This window comes from Neovison vison, chromosome 6, assembly GCF_020171115.1.
Source record: "Neovison vison isolate M4711 chromosome 6, ASM_NN_V1, whole genome shotgun sequence".
Taxonomy (NCBI): Eukaryota; Metazoa; Chordata; class Mammalia; order Carnivora; family Mustelidae; genus Neogale; species Neogale vison.
In genome coordinates, this window is record NC_058096.1 from 148,815,468 (window position 1) to 148,842,700 (window position 27,233).

The 27,233-nt window shown below is 43.4% G+C and overlaps 1 protein-coding gene across 3 annotated transcripts in view; it reads left to right on the forward strand.

Moving 5' to 3' along the window:
- RARB (retinoic acid receptor beta) overlaps positions 1-27,233 on the forward strand; it is a 196,313-nt gene that overhangs the window by 36,742 nt on the left and 132,338 nt on the right. For all 3 annotated transcript variants that reach the window (XM_044252570.1, XM_044252569.1, XM_044252571.1), the window contains exon 2: positions 24,400-24,548. In XM_044252570.1, coding sequence (XP_044108505.1) covers positions 24,400-24,548 — 149 coding nt within the window. The remainder of the gene's footprint in view (positions 1-24,399; positions 24,549-27,233) is intronic.

Here is a 27,233-nt window from a genome sequence, read left to right on the forward strand (position 1 = left end):
AAATTAGATTTTTTTCTTTTTTCTTTTTTTCTTTACAAAAGGCCAGGAATTTTTAAAAGAGAAAGTTACTCTCTAGGAGGAAAATGTAGATGTGAAACCAGGACGCAAAATACACAACTCTCTTCAAGTCACACCGGTCTTATTAAACAATAAACGCTGTATCCATTTTAGAACATCTTAAAAAGAATCGTCTATAGAGTTTGAGTTACAAGTAAGTGCCAATAAATTTATCTTTAAATGACATTTTTATACTTAAAATGTTCCACTATAGATTCAGTTAACTATCAGTTAAATACATTCTTTCGGAAATAGGAGCTTTTGATGAGGGTTAATCAGAAAAATCTTGGCTAAAAACGTTTCCAAAAGATAGTAATGTTAGAATCTTGCCTTTCAGATTATAGGGTAGTTAGGGCAATCGTACATCTCTGATTTTCTAGAATAACCCACTTTCAGATATACTGCAACAATTCCCACATAAATCATGGAAATATGCCAGATATTTCAATATTACGACATTTCTGAGGCTGCCCCTTGAACCCAGGAGTGGCACAGAAAGTCTTTGTTTGGATTCTATGGTCAATATAGCTGGAGTGCTCCCAGCTTCATTTTTCCGTTATGACTGAAGATGCCTTGTGTTTCTGGGTCATTCTTCTGAACATGAATTCCTTTTGTGGCAAACCGTGGATCTGTAAATAGAAAGCACCCCTGCAGAATGGATTAAGTATTATGACTGGTTTTGATTCCAGCACATGTGTGCATTGGGAGTGGGGGAGGGGTAGACTTATTAAATTGAATCACTCTGACCAAATCTGTATCAGTTCTTGGCCCACTTCTTCTTAGAAAGTTGAAATGGGTGGTGATGGAGAGTGGAGAGTGGCGTTAACTCAGGTTCCAGATTTATCAGTATCCTGTCTGTAAGTGGCTTGGCCTAAGTATGTCTTGTTAAATAGGAGATGAGATAACCTTCCCCATCCGTAAGATCTAATAACACAACCTCATCAGTCAATATGTTGTCCTGAAGTCTCCCCTTTTCCTTTCTGGCTTCCTTACTTCGTCGCTAAGAAGTAGGATTCCTGCATCATGCCCCACCTCTAAACCCCTTTCAATGAATAAAAAATAAAGTTGCTGAAGTTCTCTCCCCCTAGAAAGTAGTAAGGGTGAGTCTACAGGTACTATATGATTTGTCTTGAGCTTTCTGAGCTTCTTAGATGAGAATTCAAGAAGGCAGTGGAACTGCTGACTTGCTTTTTCTCTGGACTTGCAGGGTGGGGAGCTGAAAGGGGGCCCATTCAGTAAGATAAGACTCTTGGTCCGCTGCACGATAAGGCGAGGATAACAGGAACTGACGTCAGCCAGGCGACCCAGCCTGGCCAAGCATTTCCTCTCGTCAGGGCACATGGATTCCAGGAGTCTCCAGGCCTCCCCCACTGCTGATGAACTGAGCCAGCTGGGAGTGGGGGCCATGAAGAAAGCCTGGGCAGAGGGACTGATTGTACGAAAAGCCGATTCCGAGACTCTAATGGCAATTTTACGTTGTTCTAGAAGAGCTATTTGTTTCTGATGCGTCTTGAGCCGGTCTATCCAGCAGTCACCAAATCCTATCACCCGTGAGCCCCACCAGCTCTCCGCTTCGAACAAAATGGGAGGGAATTCACATTGTCAGAGTTAATCCCTGGTACTCCTATTTACTTTTCTAAGTACCAAGTTCCCACCCCCATCCGCATCGTGTGACAGCCCTGCTAAAACCATTTCATTTGCCACCAGCCCTGACAGCAACCCGCAGTTTTTGCTCTCCTCTTTCCCGTCTTCCTAGTTCTCTTAAACGCAGATTATTTTTGCCTTCACAAGTATCTGCTCTTTGAGATCTGGAGAAGAAACTCAAATGAAAGCCTGTATTATTTTTTTCCAGTTCATAAGTTCTCCTGAGTCTACTCTTTTCTTGAAGATTGCTCTGTCGTTGTTTGCAAGTTTAAGTACCAAGTAAGGGGTGACTCTCCTAATTTGACTCAGAGGAAAAATGTTTGTTTTTGTTATTATTGATCAATTAATGTTCGCCACAGATTGCATTTTACCAGGTCAGGAAAAACCAACTAGCTGATTCCAAAATACTCGGGTAGCAGTAATGCAGACGAGACCCAGTAATACGAGAGCATCCGTTAACTGGGAGAAGAACATTTGGATCACATTTATCTCAATTTTTCTCTAATTTCCAGAGCAAATGAAGACCTCATCTACTAAATGCCTCTTCTCAAAAATGTTAAAGCTTTTGGGACTACAGTACCTATGTCTTGTTATCAAAGTCTGTGATTATAAAAAGGCTGATGATCTGAAGGTTGTTTCAGCTTCAAAAGATTTTTTAGGGTCTGGTCTATTGGAAAGCTTGGGGGTATAATTAACTAAAATGGAAATGGAGGCAAGCGAAATTTAGTTCCTGATGTTTTAATTTAGCTCAGTACTGCCATGTGTTATTGAAGAGAATTCTTAAAGGCAAACATAATTATTTCATTATGGTCCTCAGAATGCTTTCATTGGCTTTAATGACAAGAAGCTGTATAAAAAGGCATACATTTTAATTAGCCCTTCTTATATTTACATCAGATAAATAACAAATAATTGATGAAAAACAAGTCTTTGGAATGGATGATTTCACATAGTGCGCTGGTTACAGTTTAATGATGAAACATTTCTCTGTTGCTTTGCATTTTAATTATCCAGACATTACAGTAGTGGTGCCATGGAGCTAAAATACCGTTGTTGGCATTTTATTACCAAAAAAAAAAAAAAAAAAAAATCACAATTAATGCCTATGAATCAGAAGCCGAAAAAGGTAGCTAGAAGCTCATCTCAGAGGAAGGAAATTGCCAGTCCCATTAATTTTACTACGTTTGTTAGCGCTCGTTTTGATCACTTTTTATCTTTTATGCTTTATCTTTTTGGATTAAGACTGTCAGGGGTTTCACATGCGTTTTTATGGCCACATCTTCTCCTAAATACCTTTCTTTCTCTCTCGCTGCCTGTGTGGGAGACTTGCCTGCAAGTCCCTTGCCAAGTGTGTGCTGGAAATTCAGAGAGCCTTTTTCCATAGTGCAGGCTGCCTTACCTTTGATTTTATATGAAAACCCATTTCACATGATTCATCCGTTTTGGTGTACAGAACACTAATTGTTATTATTGATTTTAAATTCCGTGACCATTACAAGTAACCCAGATGACTGGCAGATAAAGGGTAATAATCCATGGAGTTCTGGAACTGTTTCATGTTTGTCTGGAGTACTTTATGTGATCAATATTAACTGCCCCATTGAAACTAACTGCTGTATCAAATAACAGTCAATCAAATGAATGTGCTTAGAGATTATTTATTGAAAGCTTTAATTGTTCACTGGGGCCCTGCTTATCAGAGGGAACAATAGGAATTAGAGATAGGATGAACAGGTTTGGATTTGCAGAGAAAGTTGTAGGATGCAGATGAACAGGGCATCTCTCTGCTACTTGGGTGAGAGTTTCCAGAAACCCATGTGGGGCTTCTAGAGTAGAGAAGTTGCATGTACTCGTGTTACAAAGGTTATCCTATCACCTGTCCCTCTAGAGCTATCTGGAGAAGAAGGTATAATGATTTTCTTGCCAAGGGGCTGTGAAAAGTTGTCACTCTCTGGGAGTTTTAACGCTTCCCTTCTGTGTGCCCCCTTGCATCGACCACCCTCCAGTGCATCTCTCCACCTGTATTTCCACTGCCCGCTGGTCTAAGGTCATGGGAGGAGCCTAACTTGATACAGGATTGATTTCTACAGCCAGGAAATGGGAACAATAATGTCTACGTTGCAGGATTTGCAGAAAGATCAGAGATCCTGTAAATGAGGATTCTATTCCCACCCAGAAAACATACAGAAGCCACCAAGGAGACAGACCTCCTTCCACTTAGATTCCAGCGTGACACCTATGACTCATGTGTCTTTGCTCATAGTGAACATACTGTTTCAGTTGGTATTTCTTGTCCTCAGTGAGATGGTTCCCCTGTCTGTGGCTCATAACCTATGTCCCAGTACTTCCTATTTGTCACAATTTGGGTAGCATTGGCCCTGAGTCAGTGACATGCATTTACCAGACCCCCAGATTTAGTACAAATGGTTGATTTTCACAGGTGAGCGTTGTCACAATACAGCTTCACCCAAAGATGTGTCAGGGGTGCAGCCCATTGTATCACTCACTGATAGATTAGCTCTTGCATTGTCTCTACAAACACCTGTTGGGTGTCTGCCGTGTTCCAGGTGCTCTGGTATGTTCTGTTCCCTGGGCAACACCAAGATGATTCCTATTTGTCCCTGGTTTCTCTGGACTCTTAAGGTATGGGAGAAATTGTATACATAAGTCACCGTGACATACCCCCTTATAACACAAATGCAAGTATCTCCCCAGGACTTTGCACATGACTTTGATTATGGAAAGGACTAAAAGCCACTGGAACCACAGCTGGTGCAGCAGGAGAGGGATCAGGTGCAGGCCAAGGCTTTCCCATGTGGAGGCTTCATTGGTAATTCCTAGAGGTGGTGTATGTGGTTGCGTTTTCAACTTCCCTTGAGCAGTGGATTAAGTGCATACCATCTAAATTTGCTTCGTGAAGACTCTCGTGGATACTTCCAGAGCATCTGTTAAATAATGTTCTTTTGGGGTGTGCTTCAGAGTAGCTTTAAAAAAATCTCTCCTTCCTTTATGATTGTTTCTATGACTTCTTGCTATGGAACAAGCCGCCCCCAGACTTCGTGGCCTAACAATTTATGATCTCATTAGCCTGCGGATGGACTGGGCTCAGCTGGGCAGGTCTTCCGCTCCACGGGATGTCGGCTGAGGCGGCGCGGGCTGCCAGTCCCGGAAGGCTCACTCCCATGGCTGGCAGTCGACGTCGGTCGTTGGCAGAGAGCTCAGCGAGGGCCGTCAACTGGAGGAGCTGCGTGTGGCCGGTGCTTCTCCCGGCATGGCAGCCGCATCCTGGAAGGGAAGCAGGAAGCGGAAGCAGAAGCATCCCGTCCTCCGTCCTCCGAAGGGCTGGAAGCAGAGCGGGCGTGGAGTCACCGGCACCGCCCTCTGTCGGTGAAGCAGCCCCGGGGCCAGCCCGGATCCCCCCAAATAAAAAAAAATCCGCCTCTCAATGCAGATTGGCAAAGCAAGGGCAGCCATCCCTAGTGCCCGCCCCGGCCCCCCCATGTCATCACGTGTGCACCTGCTCGGAGGAGGAGATGACTGTCTCCTGACGGCAGAGACTGAACGGAAGGACGGTGGTGGGCTGTGAGCTGGTTGTTGTTTGGCGGCGGACCTATTTTACAAAATTCTACTCTGGTGACTGTGGGTCCGTTGTCCTCCGTTCATCCACACAGACATTCCTGGGTGGAAGGCGCGAGTCTCCCCATTTTACGGGGTGGGGGGCAGTTGTGACTCAGACGTGTATGTGTGGGTGGGGGGAGTGTCTGAAGTCACGCGGACGGCGAGGCGCAGAGCTGGGGCCGACATCCCGGGGAGGCTGAGGCGCCATCCGCCGTGTGGAGTTCCTCACTTCCAGTTTAAGTCTGTCCTCTCCTCTCCGTCGCCTGCGGGAAGAATTCCTGGAAAATTCCTGAACGCCCTGATCATGCCTGGAAAGGACCACGGCGTGTGTTGGTTTGGGGGAAACGTGGAAAAGAGCGAAGTAAGGAGCCGTCACTCGCATCGGTCCCTCTGACGACACTATTTCTCGAATACAAGACGCAGCTCCCGAAAGGATCGAAGAAACCCTGAGGCCGTTTTTTCCTCTTTTGTGCTTGTTTTCCATCCTGTTGGTGGCCGAACTCTGCATGGGCCTCCTCCGTCCAGGCTCGCAGGAGTCGGGGTCAGGATGAGTCTTGTATTAACGGAGGAATCACAGGAAGGTGAGGGGAATGAGGTTTCTCTGGTTATTCCGGCTCACTGGTGACCCTCATGTAGAGATGGCTGTTCACGATTCCTCTAGTGGGAACCTCCTCGTGAAACATCACTATTGCACCTTCCTAAACTTTAAAAAGAGGGGTGGGGTGGAAGGGCTTCCTAAGAGACAATGAAGTTATGTTGCCCTTTGGGGATTTGCCACCTGTTTTAAGTATCCCATTTTACTTTAGAGGGTCCCAAACCTAACAAAACAATTATTGCTTAATGAAATTTGCATAAATAATCATGATTATTGGTCTCGCCCATAATGCTCTTATTTCAGTGATTTCCAATAGATTTGAAAGGCAGTGTCGTGCTCTGTGTTTTGGATTTTTATATGCCATGTTCTGCCTGGAGTTTTGTTTGTTAACCGGTTTGAAATGGTTGCTGAATTATCTATATTGGGGAAGTACAGACAGATGGATGCAATGAGGTGACTTACTAGAGGTCATATAGTAGTTTCTGAAAGGAAGCCAATCAAAATCTTTGAGATGCTGCCATGTGTTACAGGGTTGCAGCATGGTTCTGTGCCCCTGGGCCACTGTGTGATATAGGACAGGTGGCTATTCTTCATGCACTGCCTCTGCTGGGGGAGCTAGAGCTCCAGGTACCCTCAGTTGTTCCCATCTGTAAAATGGGTCCATGACGCTTACCTTGCAAGCTTGCCATAAACTTAAATAAGAGTATATTTAAAGACCTTGATATGTATGGTACTCAGGAAATGGACCTTTACCCCCACGTTTAGTTCTGAAAATATTTTTGAAATATTTTCAGAAAAGCCAAAAAGTTTTACAGGTAATACCTGGATACTCATCATCAATATGTTCCATTAAAGTTACCAGGTTTGTTTTCTGTGTTTCTACCCACTTCTCCTCCTGGTATATGTGTTTCTGTTTTGTATTATTGACTGGGTTCCCTTTCCAACCTGGGGAGTTTTTGAGGTCCAATACTGTGTCCTTCTGGTTTCCAGTCCTAGGATAGTACTGAGTGCTTGGTCAGTACTGAATTAACTGTGGTTAAGTCAGTGGATATGTTCAAGCACAGCACTGCTTGGTGGACTAGTGCTGTCCAAGTGCTGTCCAACAGAACATTCTCCAGTGATGGAAATGATCTATAATGCTGCATGTCCATTATGTAGTCGCTTGCCCTGCGTGGCACTGGAAATGTGGCTAATATGTCTGAGGAACTGAATTTTTTATTTCACTTTAATCTATTAAGGTTTCAGTAGCTGCACATGGCTGGTGGTGACTGTATTGAACCATGCAGCTTCCCCATACTCCAGCTACTAATATTTTTTCAATATTTGTTCCTTCTCTTGAGTTCCCTTTCCCTTTCGCCATTCTTCTTTCCTATTGCTATTAAGGAGCTCTAATTATCTCTTTATGTAGATGGTGAATAGGCTGTTGGAGGATGTAAACAGAGTAAGTAGGGTGGTGATTTCAGTCATTGTTTAACTTGTTTTCCTTCTGGGTGGAACTAGTTTTCCTGTGGCCTGGCTAATGCGTAGCAGCACTTGACTAACATATTACAGAACTAAACCAAGATTTTCCCAGCATCCCAGTGGGCTGGACTCCAGTTCTATTTCTTGTAGCAATCATATCCCCATATCCTGTGGCATCAAATTCTATTCCTGTGCTCCCTGCCCTCTTGGCTTTCAAATGGACACACAGTATATCCTCCTACATTTTTTTTTTAAGATTTTATTTATTTGACAGAGAGATGACAAGTAGGCAGAGAGGCAGGCAGAGAGAGAGGAGGAAGCAGGCTCCCTGCTGAGCAGAGAGTCCGATGCAGGGCTCAATCCCAGGACCCTGAGATCATGACCTGAGCCGAAGGCAGCGGCTTAACCCACTGAGCCACCCGGGCTACATTTTCAAGCTGCATTTTCACTTCCTACATTTTCCTAATTTTCAAACTGCATTTCAACTCATTTGAAATATCTTCAGCTTCAGGGAGGCAGAGAGGAACAGGCCACACTGTAGAGAAGGCTCACTGTGTGTTCTAGAAAATGCCATGCTGTCTCTCCCAGAGGCCCCTTCTGCTCACGTATGTGTGCTCTGCTTTGTTACCCAGTGCCCGGGCACAGTAGGGGCTCAAGAAGCACAATGTGGATAGTTCAGGAATAACGAACTTAAAATTCAGAACGTCTCAAGTGGTCTCCGATTTATTTGTATGTTTTTGGGTCCCTCCGAACACGTGAAGGAAACTTGGAGGGAGTTGTCAAAACTTGGGGAGTTCAAGTTGGCTGTTATGGCAAGCCCTTATCAATGGGTTAGCCGGAACACTCGCCTGAATGGGTATGGGAGGTTTCCTTGGACTTCTAGTACTTGTTTTGATATCCTAGGAATGGATTTTCTGATGACCCTTCCTGTTACCCAGAACATGGTCATCTTTCCCCCTTTTTTTATTGTCCATCCCAAGAAATGATGTAAAGAAGGTAAATAGAAATAAGACCAAATCAACAATCAAGAGAAACTTTTGAACAAGGTTTGTTCTCTCTGCCTGGGCCCCAAATGATTTGAAGTTGTGATTGATTTTCATTAGAATGCAAAACCACCATCATCATAATTAATATTTATTAAGTGCATATTATCTGCCAAGTGCACCAAATGAATTATGTCATTTGGGGAAGGCCGTGTTATTGCTCGGTTGTACAGATGAGAGTTCCCAGGCACAGGCAGGTTCTGGTACCCAATTCAGGTCTCCCAGGTAGGAGTAAGCAGTTGGAAGTTCCCGTCCCAGATTTGAATAATGTGGGTAGCCTTCCCTCTGCCAACGATGCGAGGCAAACTCCTATTTGCTTTGTTGGGAGGGGGAAATAAGAAAGTTGGAAGCCTCAGAACCCACAGAATAATAAAAGGGTTTCCAAGTGAAAGCTGGAAACAATACATTTTTAACAAAATGGGCAGTTACTCTAATTGCTGTGCCCCTACTGTTCAGTTCCTTTTTATGTCCTAATTCATTAAATTATGTGCACACACAGGCTTATTATTTACAGATGTATGCACTTTTAACTGGCTCATATGAACCAGATGTTTCACGAAAGGTAACGGAGAGCAAGTGATCTAAACCCTCCTTTAGTGGGTATCAAGTGTGTATTATAGCCCATTACCTGCAGGTCTTTTGCTATTATTTTGAACTGCAATGTCCAGTATGGGGAGAAGAATTCAATCTGTCCCCTGGAGGAACAAATAAAAATACAACGACCCTATAAGCAGACATCTGCATCTCAAAATAAAAGAGGGTGTGTGCAGTTGAAAGGCAGGTGGTGTTCACATGTGGGCTCAGGTGGATATGAATGAGTTTTATAAGCAATTTGAGGAGAAAAAAAAAAAGGGCCCATTTTATTCCAGTCACCTTTAAAAAAAAATTTAAGGGCCTTATTCTGTGTTATTTTAATCATGACTCTCTCAGAATTTATAGCTGAGCAATTATCATACTCCTTTTCATGCAGAATTTCTTAATAATTTTTAGATGGAATTATTCCAGTTGCTCTTGGGCCTGACAAGAATGCATGCAAAGCGTACAGTACATGAGATGCCAAATTATCATCTTTCGGATTCTAAAAGAGTTGAAGTGAGCCCTTTCTACAGGTTCTTTATGGCTCCACCAAAATAATCTTTAATTAACAATTATGGAAATATTTCACTTATTGCTATTTAACAAACCAACTCAATACTTAGTAGCTTGAAACACAATTTATCATTAACTTTTGAGGTTCTGTCTCATTGGGCTCTTTCACTTGGGTGTAGTTGCAAGTGACCGGGGCTGGACTCACCTTTGGGTTTGACCTGGCTAGATGTTCAAGAAGGCTTGTCACGTGTCCAGCTCCCCAGCTGAGGTTGCTGAACAGCCAGAGACTGCCATAGCATCTTTCTCTCCTCGTGGCCTCCTCTTAGGACACGGGCTTCCTTATGGCATGGTGGTCACAGGGCTCTGTACATGGCTTCCCCTAGAATAACCATTCCCAGAAACCCAGATGGAAGCTGCGAGGCTTCTTAGGACCTAGCCTCACGGGTCACACAGCATTACTCTTGCCACATTCTGTTGATCAGCTGGAAATCACAGTAGCGGCTCAGGTTCAAGAAGAAGGACCTTACACATTGGCGTGGATTCCTGAAGGGGTGGTTCATTGGCCAGACCATCTGTGGAGACCACTTACCATACAAATAGCCATAAAAATAAATGTATACCTCTTTGTCAAGGCAAGGTAACACGGCCTAATTAAAAATAAGCATGACCAGTTCACGTTGCAATGAACTGGCTGGTATGTGTCAGTGGACAATCCTTTCAATACCTCCTTAGAATATTGGGGAGTGATAATAGTCACCCCTCAGAGTCCACAGTGAGATTTATTGTTTACGAGTTGTCCACTGTCTAAACAACAAAAAAAATCAGAGCAAAAAGATGGCTGAAAAATATGTCATTTTGCACACTGAAAGCTGGAAACCGTCACAACTGAAATATAAAATGGGACATGAAATATTAAGTGGCATATTAGGTTTATTGCATATATGACCATGAGAGTGCATTTTATTTTGTCTTATGGAGCTCTAAAAAAATCCATGTAATGGATTAAAGGTATTAAAACTCCCATATTCTGCCTGGCTCTGGGCCAGGGAACAAGGCACGATAAATAATCCCAATAGACAGAATATGTAGGAAGGAATTTTAAAATGTATTTATGATAGACATATTGACCTCCCTAACTAATAAAAATGTGTCCATGAGGTTAGTTTTGAAGGAAATGTGCAGACCTTACACATTTATAGTGCATATAAATACTATATGCACTATAGTGTTAGCATCCTTAAAATACTTCCCACATCTCTGTGACATATGGCTGTCATGGTCTATCTTTACCCTGGAAGCAAAGAAAAGCATGGATTTTATAGGAACATGTCCAGTTGCTATAAGAAGGGATAGTTTTAATTTCCTTTATCTTAAAGCAGGGGTCAGGAAACTAAGCCAAATCTGGCTTGTAGTATGTTTTTATAAATAATGTTTTATTGGAACATGCCACGCCTGTTCATTTCTGTCTTGTCTAGCGCTGCTTTCTTCCTCCAGTGGCAGAGTTGAATCGCTGTGACAGAGACCATATGGCCCACAAGACTGGAAATATTTACTATGTGGCCCTTATCAGAAAAAGTTTGCTGACCTTGTCCTAAGACATGAACAAATTAATAAGATGCTTTAGAATAGAAATGAGTGCTTTAGTTTCTCATTGATAATAACCCTGTATGTGGATTCTGGAAGCCTGTTCTAGATCAAGCCATTTCCTTTGTGACCTTCACCAAGTCTTGTAGCTTCTCTGTGTAGCTTCACACTTTAATGGAGATTAAAAAACTGATAATGACCAAGGCGTGGGTGGCCCAGTTGGTTAAGTGCTGCCTTCAGCTCAGGTCACAATTCTGGGGTCCTGGGATGGAGTCCTGCATCAAGCTCATTGCCTGGCAGGGAGCCTGCTTCTCCCTCTGCCTGCTGCTCCCCCTGCTTGTTCTCTCTCTACCATATAAATCAAATCTTCAAAAAAAATTATAAAAATTTAAATACTATAAAAATTTAAAAAACTGATAATGATAATAATCCCTGCTCTTCTTCACACTGTTGTCATAAGCGAGCAAATGGGATGATGTGAGAGCCAACACATGGAGTGTTTGAGTCTTTTTCTGCCAGGTAATATGTGCTGTTTGTAGATCCCACTGACCTGGCTACAATGTCTCATTTATATGATATCGCATATGAGAATTTCTTTCTTTCTTTCTTTCTTTTTAAAGATTTTATTTATTTATTTGACAGAGATCACAAGTAGGCAGAGAGGCAGGCAGAGAGAGAGGAGGAAGCAGGCTCCCCGCCGAGCAGAGAGCCCAATGTGGGGCTAGATCCCAGGACTCTAGGATCATGACCTGAGCTGAAGGCAGAGGCTTTAACCCACTGAGCCACCCAGGTACCCCACATATGAGAATTTCTATGCAGATTTTTTTCTTTCACTCACAGAGGTTTTCAGCTACCATGAATTGAGCCCCTTCTGTGTACCAGACATTCTTTTAAGCACTGAGTAGTGCCTCAGGAGGTGGTCAGAGATGCTGTTTCTGAGGGTGCTGTGCACATGGAATGAGGACGGGCCAGGAAAGCCCATGAAGAGAGGACTGTAGTAGCACTTTGGCTTAATGCCTGACTGGCTGAGAAGGAAGGGACTATTGAGAGATCATAAGGAGGCAAAGCTGACACATACTGCTTTACTTGTGTTGGCTTGTAAAGAATCTCTTCTGTAAGCATGGCCGCTGTTTGGGTAAGGAAAATGCAAGTGAGGGTCAGCAAATCAAGACATGAGTCTGAAGTGTAGGAGAAAGATGGGAAGGGTGGGGTGCCGTATGGCTCAGTCAGTGGAGCGTGCCACTCTTGATCTTGTGGTTGAGAGTTCAAGCCCCATGTTAGGTGTAGAGATGACTTAAAAATAAAATCATTAAAAAAAAAAAGATTAGAAGGTGAATGACCTTGAGATTCAGCAGCACAAGTGTGTCCCTCGATATCTTAATGATGGTAACTCTGCTTGTGTGACACTTCTATGGGACAGGCATTGTGCTCCTGCTTGTCACTGTGTCCCTTTACAGTGATTTATCATTTAATGCTCACAATGACCTAATAAGGGATACACTCTCATGCTATACAAGGAAAAATTGAAGCTCAGAGAAGTTAAGTGACTTGCTCACAGTCACACAGTAAGTAGCAGAATTAGGATTTGAACACAGACCAGCCGCCTTCAGAATTCACACTTCCAACCCCACAAGCCTCAACTTATCTGTAAAGATGGGAAGTTCCCTGAAAGAAGGAATATCCAAAAAAGACCCAAGCTTGGGGACTCCTCCCAGTTGGAAGACTGGTGACCATTTCTCTGAGTTAATTTTTCAAGTTTTCTTTGGCAATGTCTTTTTAAAGAACTACAATTAAAACACTTTGAAACTGTCATTGTTCTTGAGAAATACTGAAAAATCACTGTTACGAAAGAAAAACACAACCGTGATAGCATCTCCATAAACTTCATTCCATATGGAAACTTCAGAATTTTGTTAGTGTCCCCACGTGCATCATGTTGACCTGATATGCTATGCTCTCGTCTCCAGCACTAACAAAGTCTCCTTCCTACTCTCAGTCAGCTAGAAGGTAAAGGGAGGATATTCACTATTGTCTTGCTTCTAGAGCCTCTCCCACCCATCCTGGTCCTCCTGGGAAGAGTAGTGCAGGCCCTCATTTGGAGCTTTGCAGATCTATAGACCGTGACCCAGGAGCGTGGCACAGCTTTCAAATTCTGGACCAATTAAGCTTTGGTTAAAGGAGTATGTACATGGCGCACTGGCAAGAGAGGGAAAACTAGCGTAGGCGTGGGGCTTCCAGAGCTGTCCCCCTGTCTCCCTCTCCTCACCCCAAAACCTGGCAGTTGTGCAGGCCACATTTGGCCCGAGTTACTGCCCTGACAGTGTGTAATCACACGCCCTTGGAGCATGGCCAGAGGCCTCTGGAACCTTGATTTTAGCTGCTGCCATCCTGCCTACTGGGGGTTGGTTTCTCGTCAGGGCAGGGAAGATATGGGAGGAGCTTGTGGGTGTGTGGGGGTGTGTCCGGGCCTTCTAATTCCTGTGTTTGCTTCTCGGGGACTTTCCTACTTTATTGCTCTGACTGGAAAGAAAAGAGGGCATTATTTCTGAATGCTTAGTTTCTTTTTTACTTTCCCAGCTTTATTTTTGGTCCTTATGCTGGGATAACACTGTGTGTGTGTGTGTGTGTGTCTTTCTGTCTGTCCATCTTAGGTATAGCCTATATATTCTCAGACTTGCTGGCAGGGACTATGCCATCGTCTTGCCCAAGAAGTTCCGTGTGGTACGAATGATGTCATTGTCTTCTGCCAACACCTGGGGCATTCTCCTTCTCATGAACCCCATGCCATCTGCATTCCCATCCCTGCCCATTCTGTCCGTGTGGCCTTAAACAGTGCCACTGTGCCCCCAGTCTCTTGCCTGTAAGAACAAAACAGGAAGACTACCTATCTCCTGGGGTCATTATGGGGGCCAAATGGATTAATCTGTGGAACATGCTTAGAACAGATGGGAGGAGTAGCTCAGCCACAGCACACATTCCACAAAGATTAACTGTTAATATTGTTGCACTGTTTCATTTGACTAGACTCTAGAGATTGTTTCTGTCACCTTCTCAGGGAATGATAGTAGTCATGTTAAGATAGGATTTACCCACCTTTCCCCAAATACTCTAATCATGAAGTGGTAGCTATTATTTTTATGTATTTTTTATGGAGTTCACAAAGTGTCAAACCTACCACGTAGTAAGTGTGCTTGCCATCTCCACTTTTCAGGTTGGGTGCATGGAAGCTTTGGAAGCGAAAGTGACTGCTGGTATGAGGCAGAGTTAGGAACCTGGTTTCCGCCTTCGATCTGCTAGGATGCCAGGCCCACCTCTCTGGTGCTGCAGGAAATCACCTTATTTGCTGTCCCACTGCTTTGTCTTACAGTCTCCACACAAGTAGCATCCTTACCCTGATCAGCGTTTTCAACCTCAGCACTATTTACAATTTGGGCCAGATAATTCATTTGGGGTGAAGGGGGGAGCAGAGCTGTCTTGTGCTTTGTGTTATGTTTCAAAGCATCCCTGCCCTCTGCCCACTAAATGCCAGTAGCAGCCCCCAATTATGACAGCCACAATGTCTCCAGACATTGTAGAATGTCCCTTGGTGGGGGGGGAGGGGGCAAAATCAATGCTGGTTAAGAACTGCTCCCCTAGATCAAGGAAGATAGAAGAGAAATGTTGGGCAGAGGGTGGGGAGGTAAGGGTTGGCTATCACTTATTAAGCACTTACTGTGTGCCAGGGAAGTTGCAAATATTATCTCTGTTTCACCAACAGGAATTTTTTTAGGATTAGCTGCATTTTTCTGAAAGAAATACTAGGGCTGAAAGAAGTAAACTGTATTGCCATTAAATTAGTAAGTGGCAGAAGAAGGATCCAAATCCAGGTTCATCTGGCAGGAAAGCCCACGCCCTTCCCATCACTTCCTACGTATCGTTTTCTGCAGGCTTATGGTGTTTTAGTTCTTTTTAGAAACCAAGAAAACCCACACAGTGAGGATTAAATGGGCTCAAAGTTATTTTGACACCACTCACGAGTGTATACCTTTAAAAACTAAACAAAACCAAAAAACTTCTTTGCAGCCAACTTACAACCAAGTAAGCAGAGCATCATATTGGTGAGAAAGGTCGTTTAGGCTCAATTTCAGTGTCACCACACTTGAACTTTCTTACCTCTTGGAATATAGCAAGGATCCCCATATGACAAGGCCTGATTTCATTGTCCTCTTCCTTAAATATAGTATTCTGGCAGAATTTCTCCTCATAACTTTTCTGTTAGGCTGATATCACCGTGGTTTTTAATAGATATTAGCAGTGCATAAGCAAAGAATTTTGTATCTCAGATGATATATATTTTAGTGCTCCGGTTTTAATCAACTTTATGTGCAGGAAATTTGAACAGATAATAGAATGTCATTTATTAGTGTAATAATTGCTTTTTTAGAAATTATGGGAATCCTGATTAGAAGTGGAATATTGAACTGAATCATTTGGTGTTGAGATAAACTCTTCAGGGGGACCTTAATATTGCGATGCAATTAGCTTCATCTATACATGGCTCCCGAGACCAGTTCCAGCATTTGCTCAGTTAATGCAGCTCCATTTCTGATGCCTCTCAGTTCACATCATTAATAAGTAGTTAGATGTGTCGGCCTGTTAAGTGATTTTAAGGGAGAATTTATTTGAACCCTGTCATAAGCTATCTTAGTATGTCCTAGAAAATAGTGATATAAAGCATCATCTGTTAAAAACGTCACCCAAAACAACCTATGAGATAATTTTCGACTATGTTCCTTGAAGCAAGAAAGCGTATTATCAAAATGAAATGTAGGTGTTGAATGTGTCATGGTCCCTTATGAAAATATGACAGCACTTCCCATGGTAGAAGTCAGTCCCAGGAATAATTTCTCTTGCTGGCCGTGAGCCCAGGCAGGTGTAGCAGTAATACAGAGTGATTAGTGGATGCTGAACTACTCCCTCTCTCTCTCTCTCTCTTTTTAAAGCCCACACTATCTTGTCGAATTTAACCATGTCTGGAATCAGTGTCCGGAAAATTATAACCATGAATGAAAAGAAAGGGAGGTACACACTCCTACTTTTCCCAAATTGGAATAAATTCACCTGACCAGACCAGACCAGACCCAGTGACATTTCTAGCAAAGAAGATAAATGAGGGAGTTGGAAAAAGAGAAGGCAAAAGCTGTGGGTTTTCATAGAATAATAGCTATGTCTATGAAGCCATTCAGTCACTTGTAAAGGCTGAGAGTGGTGTTGTGTTTTTAAATTCCTAATTCTGAGTTCCTAACTCTAAGGCCCCCGGGTTCCTGGTTCTGCCCCTCCCCCTGGTTTGCGGGAGGAGTTAAATGAGGTAATACATATTAAGCAAGGAGTACAGCCCCTGGCTCCTAGTAAGGGCTCAGTAACTAGCAGATAGTAGTTGTTCAGGCTCTTCCCCTGCAACTTTGAACCCACTGCCAGCTAAAATCCACTGCCAGAATTCCGTGGGAGAGAACGAAGACTTCTGGCTTCTGGTGAGCGTAAACACACACAGAGCCCGAAGTTCTCAAGGTATTAAGTACTTAACAAGGTGGAGTATTTAGTAAGGACCTATGCAAAGGGGAAGATGACAGAGTTCCCATGCCAACTTGACTCAGCAAAATGTTTGGGATTTTCAGGAAGTTAGGGCAGTAGCAAGACATTTTTAAGTCATGGTGTCTCAAACGTTGCTAATGTGCATAGGAATTCTCGGGGATTTTAAGATGCCTATCTTGATTCTGCAGGCCGCTCTCGGGTGGAGCTGAGAGCCTGACTTTTAACCAGTTCCCAGGTGATGCTGATGCTGCCGGTCCGGGGACGAAACTGTGGAAAAGCAAAGCTTTCTTTAAGGACTGCAAAATCAAAGTCTTCCCCTGGCCCCTGCTTTTGTCCCCTGCCTGTGTTCAGCACCTGTTGCATGTGTGGTCAGAATAGCAGGGATTCTCATAACCCAGCTCCAGCCCTCGGCCAGGATCCCGGGTGACCCGGGCAAACACACACTCCTTCAGGGTCACGGGCAGGTTACTGAGTCAAGACTGCCAGAGCCTGCGTTGATGTTTTCCTTCTCTGCCCCCCCCTTTGACTGCCCCAAACCCTGGACTAATCTTGGAGCTGCTTAATAATAAGAAATCCAGCAGCAGAGTGAGGGGAGACAATTTTAAAGCAAAGGTTTTCTTGTTTGGCAATTACCTAACTTCACAATGCGATTTACAGATTTGCAAATTCCATGTGTGTGGAAACAAACTGCTTCTCCTGAAAGATGATTAAAAGCTGACCTTCCCTACACCCCCCCCCCCAAGCTCCCACCCCGCCTCCTATCAGGCGACAGGAAAATTAAATGAGTGACAGTTTGGAGGGTTTTTTTTTCTATTTTCTCCCCCCATTCTAACGTTTTGGGGCATGTAAATTATATTTTAATAAAACGTCTATACCCGTGCTCGCACGCGCATGTGGACACTCAGGCAGCGGTGAATCTGGTTCTAATTACTTGTACTTTAGTTGAACTTTGGCGTTTCCTTTGACTTTCTCCCTAATGTATGTGAGCTGTGGGCCTTGCAATCCTGCAGTGAGTCCACAGAAAAAGGGGGAAAAAATCCAGACCGGCTCTCTTTGGTGCCAACAAAAATGAAGCCCCACTGAATGTTTTGACCAAATGCAACACTTTGCTATTCTCCCTTAATTAGCTGAAATTACTCCCTCCCACCGGGTCCCGGAGCTCTGGGCTCAAAATTCCCCCGGGGCCATGCAGGAAATGCCTTTTGCTTTACAACTCCTTTTTCTTTAAAGGCTCAGCTGCCCAGAGAGTGCATTAAAATACTGTCTTAATCATGGAAGGTTCTAGTAAAAAGACAGGGCTTTCATAACGTTTGATGCCTGCCTGCCGCTAATCAGGCCCAACATAAAATCCCGAAATCTGTCAACATGGTTTAGGCAGCACTAAATTAGTTCTCACAAAGAAAAAAAAAATAGTATACTGTGCTCTCTCTTAAAAATGTTATCTGCTACTTAATCTAACCTTTAGAAAAATGCCAAGCATGTTAGGAATCGTGAAGGGAGCTATTGTTGGAGACTTTCCGTGTGTTTAAATGACACTCAGGTGTGTTGTAACAACAAGGACATTTATACTGTGTTTTCTCAGGTGAGTTGAGTTCGTGAGTGCCAAGTCCTCTTAAATAGGCAACAGCGTTAATTCTTTCTTTCTTCCTTTCTTCTTCTTCTTATTCTTTTTTGTGTGTTTTGTTTTGTTTTGTTTTATTTGGGGGATGAATTAACCCCCGGAGTTGTGGCAGAGTCCAAGAAAGCAGTGTCACTTGGGAGCGCTGGTCTTCTGCTCTCACACCAGCTCTGTCTGTGGAGATTCCCTTTAGTTTGTTTTTGTTTTGTCTGCAGACCGCTGGATCTGAAGCCCGTCAGAGTAGGGCTTCTCCGAGTGCCATCTGCGGACCACTGCCAGTTCCTCAACTGCCTGTTTCCAGTATGTGTTGAGAGGAGAGGAGAGCAGACACGCGTGTTTAGAAACTTTTACAGCAATTGGACAGAGTCCTTCTATGTCAGATACAGCTTGCTTTTTCCTTTAAGTGGTCACTTGCGTTTTAGACATCTTGTTCAATTTCATTCCTTTATTTCTAAAAATTAATGTTGTATGTATGTCCCCCCCCACCCCCACCCAGGGATTTGTTTGCATTGAATTTTATCACCCATGAAGGAATGGGGCGAGGAAGTTAGAAACGGTCTTATGCCATAGAAAGCTTGAAAATCGCTAATTTAAAGCAAATGCCCCCCCACCCCCACCCACCCAGGAATTCTGTTGCTGGTGGCTGATCTGAACCACACTTTGAGGAACATTAATTAAAAGGCAAACAAAACCTGGAAGGGATTTTTCTAGAAGGAAGGTGATTCTAGCTGTGTTTCCCTAGTGACAGCCACCTCCATGTTGCAGGAATGGAAAGGTTTCAAATACGGGCTAGAAGCTTCTGTCGGCACAGGTCTGGTTCAGCTCACTGTCTGCTTTCGCATGTGTGCAGCCCAGAGAGGCCCCCTCAGCACCGCTGGTGCTGACTCTGCTCTGGGCAGGGACCCACGGAGCCAAGCATCCATCTAGCCCCAAACAGCAGAAGTTCCTCTGTCTTGGCCATTCCCTGACAAAGCAGGGCAGCCCATCTGGTTAGCAGTTTGGATGCCACATCAGAGGCTGCTGCTTACTGGGGATGCAGTCACCATACAGAACTGAGTAAGTCAATAAGTAAGCAAGGAAATAAATAAAAGCATGAGGCAAAAAGCAGATCCAAATTATTCCTCAAAGACTGCTTCCCCAAACTGAAATCACATCAGGATGGTTGGAGTGCAGTTGTTTTATTGAATGACACAAGCCTCTTTTCCCCCTGGGAAGTCTAAAAACTGCTTTTTTGGCCTGCCTGAGATCGCTGAATGAGCTAATACAGGACGCATTGTCTGCTGAGCCTGCAGAGTTTTTGAACAAAAATTTTATCATTCCATAGACTGATTGTGCTTGCCTGGAATAAGGAACAAGATGTTTGAGACCTCTCAAGGGCATTTGATGAATCTAACTCTAATTTAAAGGGACTAATAGATTATTGATTTAAGCAGGATGACAGTGAACAGATCAATGGCCAAGCACTGTGTAGCTCTCTTAAATACCAACAATGGCTAGTGGGAGAGGAGCCCTAGGCTGCCCCCCTCCCTTGTTTCCCACTGTCTGTATTGGTGGTGGTGGTAGGGGGAGGATAGAAGGAGAAGAGGAGCATTAATAAACTTGGCCAAAGTATATTTTTACTGAAAAGTCCAGAGGTTGCGTTAAAGTACAGATCTGCTTTTATATTGATGCCGTATCCTGGTTGTAATTCTAGAACTTGCCTTGACGTGTTTGCTTAAGGCTAGCTTTGGCATTCAACCACACCACAGAGATTTGCTTTTCTGTTTTGCTTTACGTTGTTCTCTATGGTATAGACCACACAAAGGAAATACAGGATCATCGATTATCAGTTTGGAGGGGGTTGTTTGAGTATATATTAGCACCAGTATTGAATTCTTTACCGTCAGTGGGACAGTTTTTCTGAAGATGATTATTTCTTGTCATATATAAGGCTTTTTCTATTTATGTTTGTGTGGGATTCATTTATGGCATTTGTAGGGTTTAAATTATAAACCTCAATAGAAAGAACTCATTCATCCTTCAAAACACAGCCTGGTCACCTCCTCTGGGAAGTCTCCTTTGAGTTCTCTGGGCTCAAAAAGGCTTTTCGCTCTCTGTCATTTTATTATATCCGTGGTCCCCAAACTGCTACAATTTGGACTCACCTGGGTTTGTTTGTTTATTTATTTATACACTCGTGGCTCCCACTCCCAGATAGTCTGACATAATAACTTTGGGATACAACCTGGGCATTAGAATGTTTAAAAGCTCCCTACATAGGCCTAATGTACAACCAGCTTAGAGAGCCACTGTATTATATTCTCGTTTTTGGTTTATTTTCCATCTGGCAAAACCATCAAGACTAAGGCATTATACCACGCACCATCCATAGCATAGAACACAATATCTGGCATGCTGTGGTCTAGTCACTCCACAGAATAAATGATTGAACACGTGACCATCCACCATACAAACATGGGAATGGTCATAGCATTACTGGTGAAATCACCACAGCTTTAATAAAAGTCTAGAGCCATCACTATTGATCGCTGACAACAGAACATTTCCATTCATGGCACCTGTTCAGGAAAAGCATTCTGGATTCATCCATTTGTTACAAGTGACTCTTATCCACAGAAAAAGGCTTTTACCAAACTTTGTAAAATGTTTTGGGGTTTGTGAGGTCTCCTGCCTTTTCAAAAGTGTGCTTTGCCCTGAGTTTCTTGGGTATTAAATTGCCCAAGTTCTGTTTCCTCTCTTTGGGAGGGTGAAATGCTGGATTCCCTTTAGGACATGTATTTGAAGTGACATATTTATGGAAATTACCGCCCACTTTTGAAATTCAGGGCATAACTCTGACAGCTGAATCCAGCCCTAACAGAATTCTATTTACAACTTTCCTAGACAAGCCAGATTAGCTGTTCTACACGAGCGAGTAGAACATTAAAACACACACACCCCACATTGCTTCTGTGGCAAACACAATGCAGGATTGATCGTGGTGGTAATGACATAACTCTGTCAGAGTTGTTGAAACACTTGGGTGGAAGTAGAGCCGTACAAATAAAACCAATCCAAGACTTTGGGGAGGCATTTAGGGAAGGACTCCCTTGCATTGATATATGGGGAGTGACCTAGCCTTTCTAGAAGTCCGTTTATCAACATGAAGTAAAAAGTAACAAAACATTTCTAAATAACCATACCTTTTGAGCTAGTAATTCCACTTCAGAGAATTTATCTTAAATTGGCATGTGCTGAGATTAGTTAAAAAGAGGGTCATCATAATGGAATGTTTTGCAGGAAAAATATTTATGGGCAAGGAAATAAACGCATGACATAATCAGTTAAACAGAGTCCCAAACAAAATCTACAGTAAAAGTCTACTTTAGTAAACAAACAAACAAACCGGAATCATTTATCTGGCTAGGAAAGTAGTCTGGAAGGATGTATGCTGGGATGATAACCATGCGTTTTCTCTGAGTAGAAGGTTGGGGGTGATTCTCTGCACGTTTGTTTTTCTTCGATTTTAACAAAGAGCCACACATTATTCTGTACTTTTTTTTTTTTTTAAGATTTTATTTATTTGACAGAGAGAGAGAGAAATCACAAGTAGGCAGAGAGGCAGGCAGAGAGAGAGAGGGGAGGAAGCAGGCTCCCCACGGAGCAGAGAGCCCGACATGGGGCTCGATTCCAGGACCCCGGAATCATGACCCAAGCTGAAAGCAGAGGCTTCAACCCACCGAGCCACCCAGGCGCCCCCATTATTCCGTACTTTTTAACAAGTACTGTTTTCTTGTTGATATCATTATTACTCATTTGCTTCCAGTGAGGCTGATTAGCTTAGTGTTAGGACTGCTTTTGCACTTAACAGCTCGATAGCTGATCTGATAAGCTTTAGTGACTTCTAGGATGCTAACTTTTATGTAGAATACTTGTCATAATGGTGCCAAGCTGCCCAGAGTAAGGGCCGTCTTCGTCCCAGACATCTTCTAACCAGGAAAGACTGTAATAGATTTATCTGCTAGCCCTGCATCACTGTAATGAATTCATTCCAAGATACTTCTGAATTATGAAAATACTGTAATTATAGTTGATTCTACTCCAAAAGGATAATTAATTTTTTAAGGAAGCAAATGAGTATATGAAAGCTATTTGATTTGTAATTGTGTTACCTTAATGCCTTAGAGGGGCACTTAGTACTTGGAATGAAAACGCAAAGGGAGCAGGGAAAAGTTCATGTATTCATTCACAAATATTTATAGATATCCTACCTACTATGTGCCAGGACCTCTTCTTGGCCTGGAACATAGTTGTAAATGATGCAGGTAAGTTCCATGGCTTCATGAAATCCAGAGTTGGAAGGTAACAGGTAGAATATAAAATTGTGCATAAACAAACGTTCTAAATTTTGGTGTACTAGTCAGGGCTTTACAGAAAATAAAATAATGGGGTGTAGTGATCAGGAGGGAGAAGGGACATCTTAGAAAAGACATCTTGGAGGAGGTGACATTTAAGATCTAAGAGGTGAAGAAATGTCACCAGACATGTGGCAGTCTGAGAATTTCCAGGTATGTTTATCTGGTTAGTGCAGTAGCCTTATGTTGGCTACTACAAAAGCTTGCCCTATTCAGGAGATGGAATAGAAGCTAAGTGTTTAGAGGTTTGATAAATGACAATGATGATCTCAGTGATGTTAATGTTACTAAGGGGCCGTATCATAAAGAGCCTTGTAGAATGCAGTAATGAGATTGACTTTGATCTAATTGGCGACTATTGGAGGGCCTTAGACAAGTAAGGGAGGTGGATTTTTACCTTTTTGAAAGGTTATCTGACTCTGTATTTGAAGAAGGGACCCAGGGGTAGGAGCACAGGCACAGGGAGACAATTGAAGAGGCTGTTGCAGTAGCTCAGGTGAGGGATGATGGTGGCCTGCTGGCCTGGCATGGTAGCAGGACGATGAGATGAGGATGGATCCACAATGTGTGTAGGAAGTAGAGTTGCCCCATCTTCGGACAATAAAGTCAATAGAATATCTAGTCTGGAAGATTGTGAGTAGTGGAACAACTAGAAATCTTACACTCTGGGGAATATACTGTATATTGTAAAGAAATTTGGAGGTTGGAATATTCTGGAACATTGCTGAATGACTTTGGGTCACTCACTCCCTTCCCCATTTCCATCACACTTTGTGAGCATTTTTGCCTGTGATAGGAAAAGGGCCAGGTCTTGCTTTGACTTGGAACATAAATCTGGTAAGAAGGGATGGGAGAATAAATTCTGTGAATTCCTATTTCCCATGGAATTTGGGTGGTTAAAAAATGAAATGGGGAAATCCTGTATTTTTAAATCTAGGAAAAAGAGCAGAATGACTCTGCCATCATCAGTATAACCCACTGCTTCTCAAACATTAATTGTATACTTGGCAATCTGAGGGTTTTGTTCAAAATCAGATTCTGATTCCCAAGGCCTGAGCAGGGGCCTGATGCTCTGTTTTCTTATTAGCTCTAAGTGGACGCTGAGGCCACTTGTCCAAGGAGCAGTCTTGGAGTAGCCAAGGTCTTACCGATTTTGTTATTATTGACGATCCGTCATGGCTGCATGGCCCTCCCCAGATGCTTGCCCAGTGGCTGCTGTGGGCATTTTCTCCATTTGTCTTGGGAAACTTACTTTTGGCTAAGTGAGCAACTGGGTCAAAAAAGTCATTTCAGAGACTCCATGTGCATCAGAAGCTAAGGAAAACAAAGAGCAGAAAGACCGGGTGTTGCAGTGTGAAGATCTCACTTTGGTCTTGGTTCTACGAACTGGCCTGTTGATCTTGGACGAGTCATGGCACTTCCCCAGTTTCTGTTTCCCTCAAGGGCAGCATGGAGAGAAAATCATGTCCCTCACAGTGCTGGAACGCACCATGAAGGAGAGGGGCAAATACGCTTGCTCTGTGAACGGTAGAGCACCACAATCCTGTCCATGTCCCCACAGCTGGGCCGACAATAACCCGTGTTTTTGTGGGCCTGTTCTTGCTGGTGTTCTTGCTGAAATTGGCACTGGGGCCTGTGATTTCGCTGGTGAAAAAGAAATGAAATGACCCATTTTCTCTTTTTTTTTCTCCCCTCCACCGCCAACCCGACCCATCTCCACCACAGCAATTGAAACACAGAGCACCAGCTCTGAGGAACTGGTCCCGAGCCCTCCGTCTCCACTTCCTCCCCCCCGTGTGTACAAACCCTGCTTCGTCTGCCAGGACAAATCATCGGGGTACCACTATGGAGTCAGCGCCTGTGAGGGCTGTAAGGTCAGTACCTGCGCCTCTGCACCCCACGTGTGTTCCTTTTCCATGTGCTCTGTTGGGTGGGGGGAACCTGCTCAGCTCTAGAAACCGGTTGCTTTGCCATCTTGAAATGCCACCTCTACTGTGGGGGACTCGGTTGTATTTGATGGTTGCATTTTTCCTTCCCTCTCATTAGTTAAAAACTCAGAAACTTCTACAAATGACTGATGGGAGCCAAATGTTTCTAGGGCCCTTAAAATAACAGAACAGTTCTTTTCAGGTAACAAGAGCTTTTTGAAGGAGTCCTGAAAAGCATCATCCTGTTTCTCTTTAGAACATGCCGTCTGCTGTCTTCGTAGTTTTATTTTATTTTTAAATATGACTGACAGTCCACTAAATCAACTTGCTGCGAATCCAAGGTTGAAATTGGGATTTATCTTCTGGCTGTTTCCTCAGCCCTGTGGCCTTTGAATTACAGTTTGATTTTCAGCCTGTAGGGACTTGCTACTGTGTGCGCGTGTCATAAATTCAGGAGAGCTGGATTTAAAATTCCAGCCTATGGAGTGGTGGAGGCTGAACATGTGTCAGAGAGGATATGGCTGCTTTGAATCAAGCTAGACAATTCCTATCGAGTCCAACAGTCTTAATTGAATGAAAGAGCTGCTTATTTTATTTTATTTTTTTTTTTGAGAGAGAAAAGAAACGGAGAATGACTTCATAAACAAATCCAGCTCATCCACAGTTTTTCAAAGGAGCTATGACTGTTTTGAGCTAGCCCTTTTCCAGATAGACAGCTTTTTTAGGGTCCCTCCTACAGCTGGTCAGATCTGTTCTGTATATAGATCCATTGGATGATTCATTGCAATTTTCAGCATGCTGGAATATCACAGGTGCTCCCATCAGGTGCCCTGTGGCATTTTGTATTTGGCTTGTCAGAGTTAGCATCTGTTGTCAGCATATGGATTGGTTGGGCACTACGGTATAACAAACCCTCCTAAAGCTGGAGGGCCCAAGACGACCACCCTGCGTTTAGTTTCCGGTTCTGTGGGGCAGCACTTTAAGCCTGGTTCCTCTGGGTGGTTCACCTGCCCTCAGCTACTCTCTGCTGTGTATCTCCAGTCAGCTGCAGGTTCCCTCCGTGGCTCTGCTTCTGGGGGTTACCGAAGGCTCCTGTTGGGTGTCTCACCTCTCCCCCTTGTGGTCTTTAGTGCCTGTTGGGCTGGTACTGGGTTATTTGCACAGGCTGGGTTCTGGAAGGAAGAACAGAGGCATATGAGGTATCCCGAGGCCCGGGCTCACACGTGGCACAGTGTCTCTGCTGACGTGTTCTGTTGGTCAAAGTAAGTCATAAGCCCGTGAGACTTGGGAGGTGGGAACAGAAACTCAACTGTCTAATGCAAAGGGCAGCAAAGTCACGTTATAAGAGGGAGGAATACAGGGTAAGGACAAGCGGGGTCATATTAGTATGGAGTCTGGTCCGCTGAATGCCTTACGGTCCATGCCCCAGAGCAAATAGGGTCCTAGCTTGAGTGCACAGCACCACACTCAAGTCTGGAGAGTCGTGGGTGCTTAAGGATAGAGGTTGAGCAGACACAGAAATGTCACTCTGCCCCTGAAATTATGAGTTTTCTCCTCTTTTCAAGCCACTGCAATAAACATGGATTATTTTACTGAGTGAGGCTACTTTAGGGAACATCTCTCTGCCTCTGGGATTGTGTTGGTTGTTTTAAAGGAGTGTCCTTTCCTCCAGTAGTTTCAGATAAGGTGGTCAGGAAAGTTCACACGGCTGCCAGTTGGCAGCTGGATGAAAAGCCAAACATTTGTGCGTCTAATTATTACTTTTATTATTGATTGCTAGCTGAACCTACTTAACTTTATCCTGATATTTCGGACAGCCACAGCCAAACACAAGTTGACTTTGTCCACTTGTTGTGCAATATATAAATAAACCCTTTCCTAATGATCATTTGGAGTGAAATGAAAAGACACTCCTTTATTTCAAAAACTGTTAAGTCACGTCCTGTCCAGAAATGGCTCGGAATGCGGTTATATTCTAACTCAGCTTACCTGCTCCTGTTCTGTCCTGGGAAAAGAAATTACCCCGCATCTCTCTTCTCTGCCACATTCCAGGCCCTACAATATTCAGCTGTTTCACAATCTGTACAGTACACAGTGTTTTAATGAGCTCTTAGTCAGCTAATTTCCTTGACCTCTTGTTTTAATTTTGGACTCTGACTCTTTTTAGGAAAAACCCCAACAACAACAAATCCCATACCAGAACAGGCAACGTTGATAAACTTGATGAAGGCAGTCAGAGTCTTGTTATGGCATAGCTGTTTATCAGAGTAAAAGCCCAATAAGGCTGGTCAGCCAGTTGTCGGATTTGAGGGTTTTTGTATCGTGGGTGGATCTCTGAAAATATGGGCTGCCTTTCCCCTAGGTTGTTGAGAAAGACTGCTCTGCATTTTGGCTTACTGGGAAAACATAGTGGTAGAATTCACAGAACTGAAAACCATAAGGGCAAGGTATAATAATGTAACAGTCAAAGGAGAAAAACACAATTTTAAAAAATTAAATATAATTGTTACCATTTTTAAAAGTTACTAAAACAGTGCAAAATTTATTATGTAAAAAATAGAAAATTAAAACCACCATAGTTCTATGCTGGGAGAAAACCTCTGCTAAATCTGTTTTTCTATGAGTGCATAT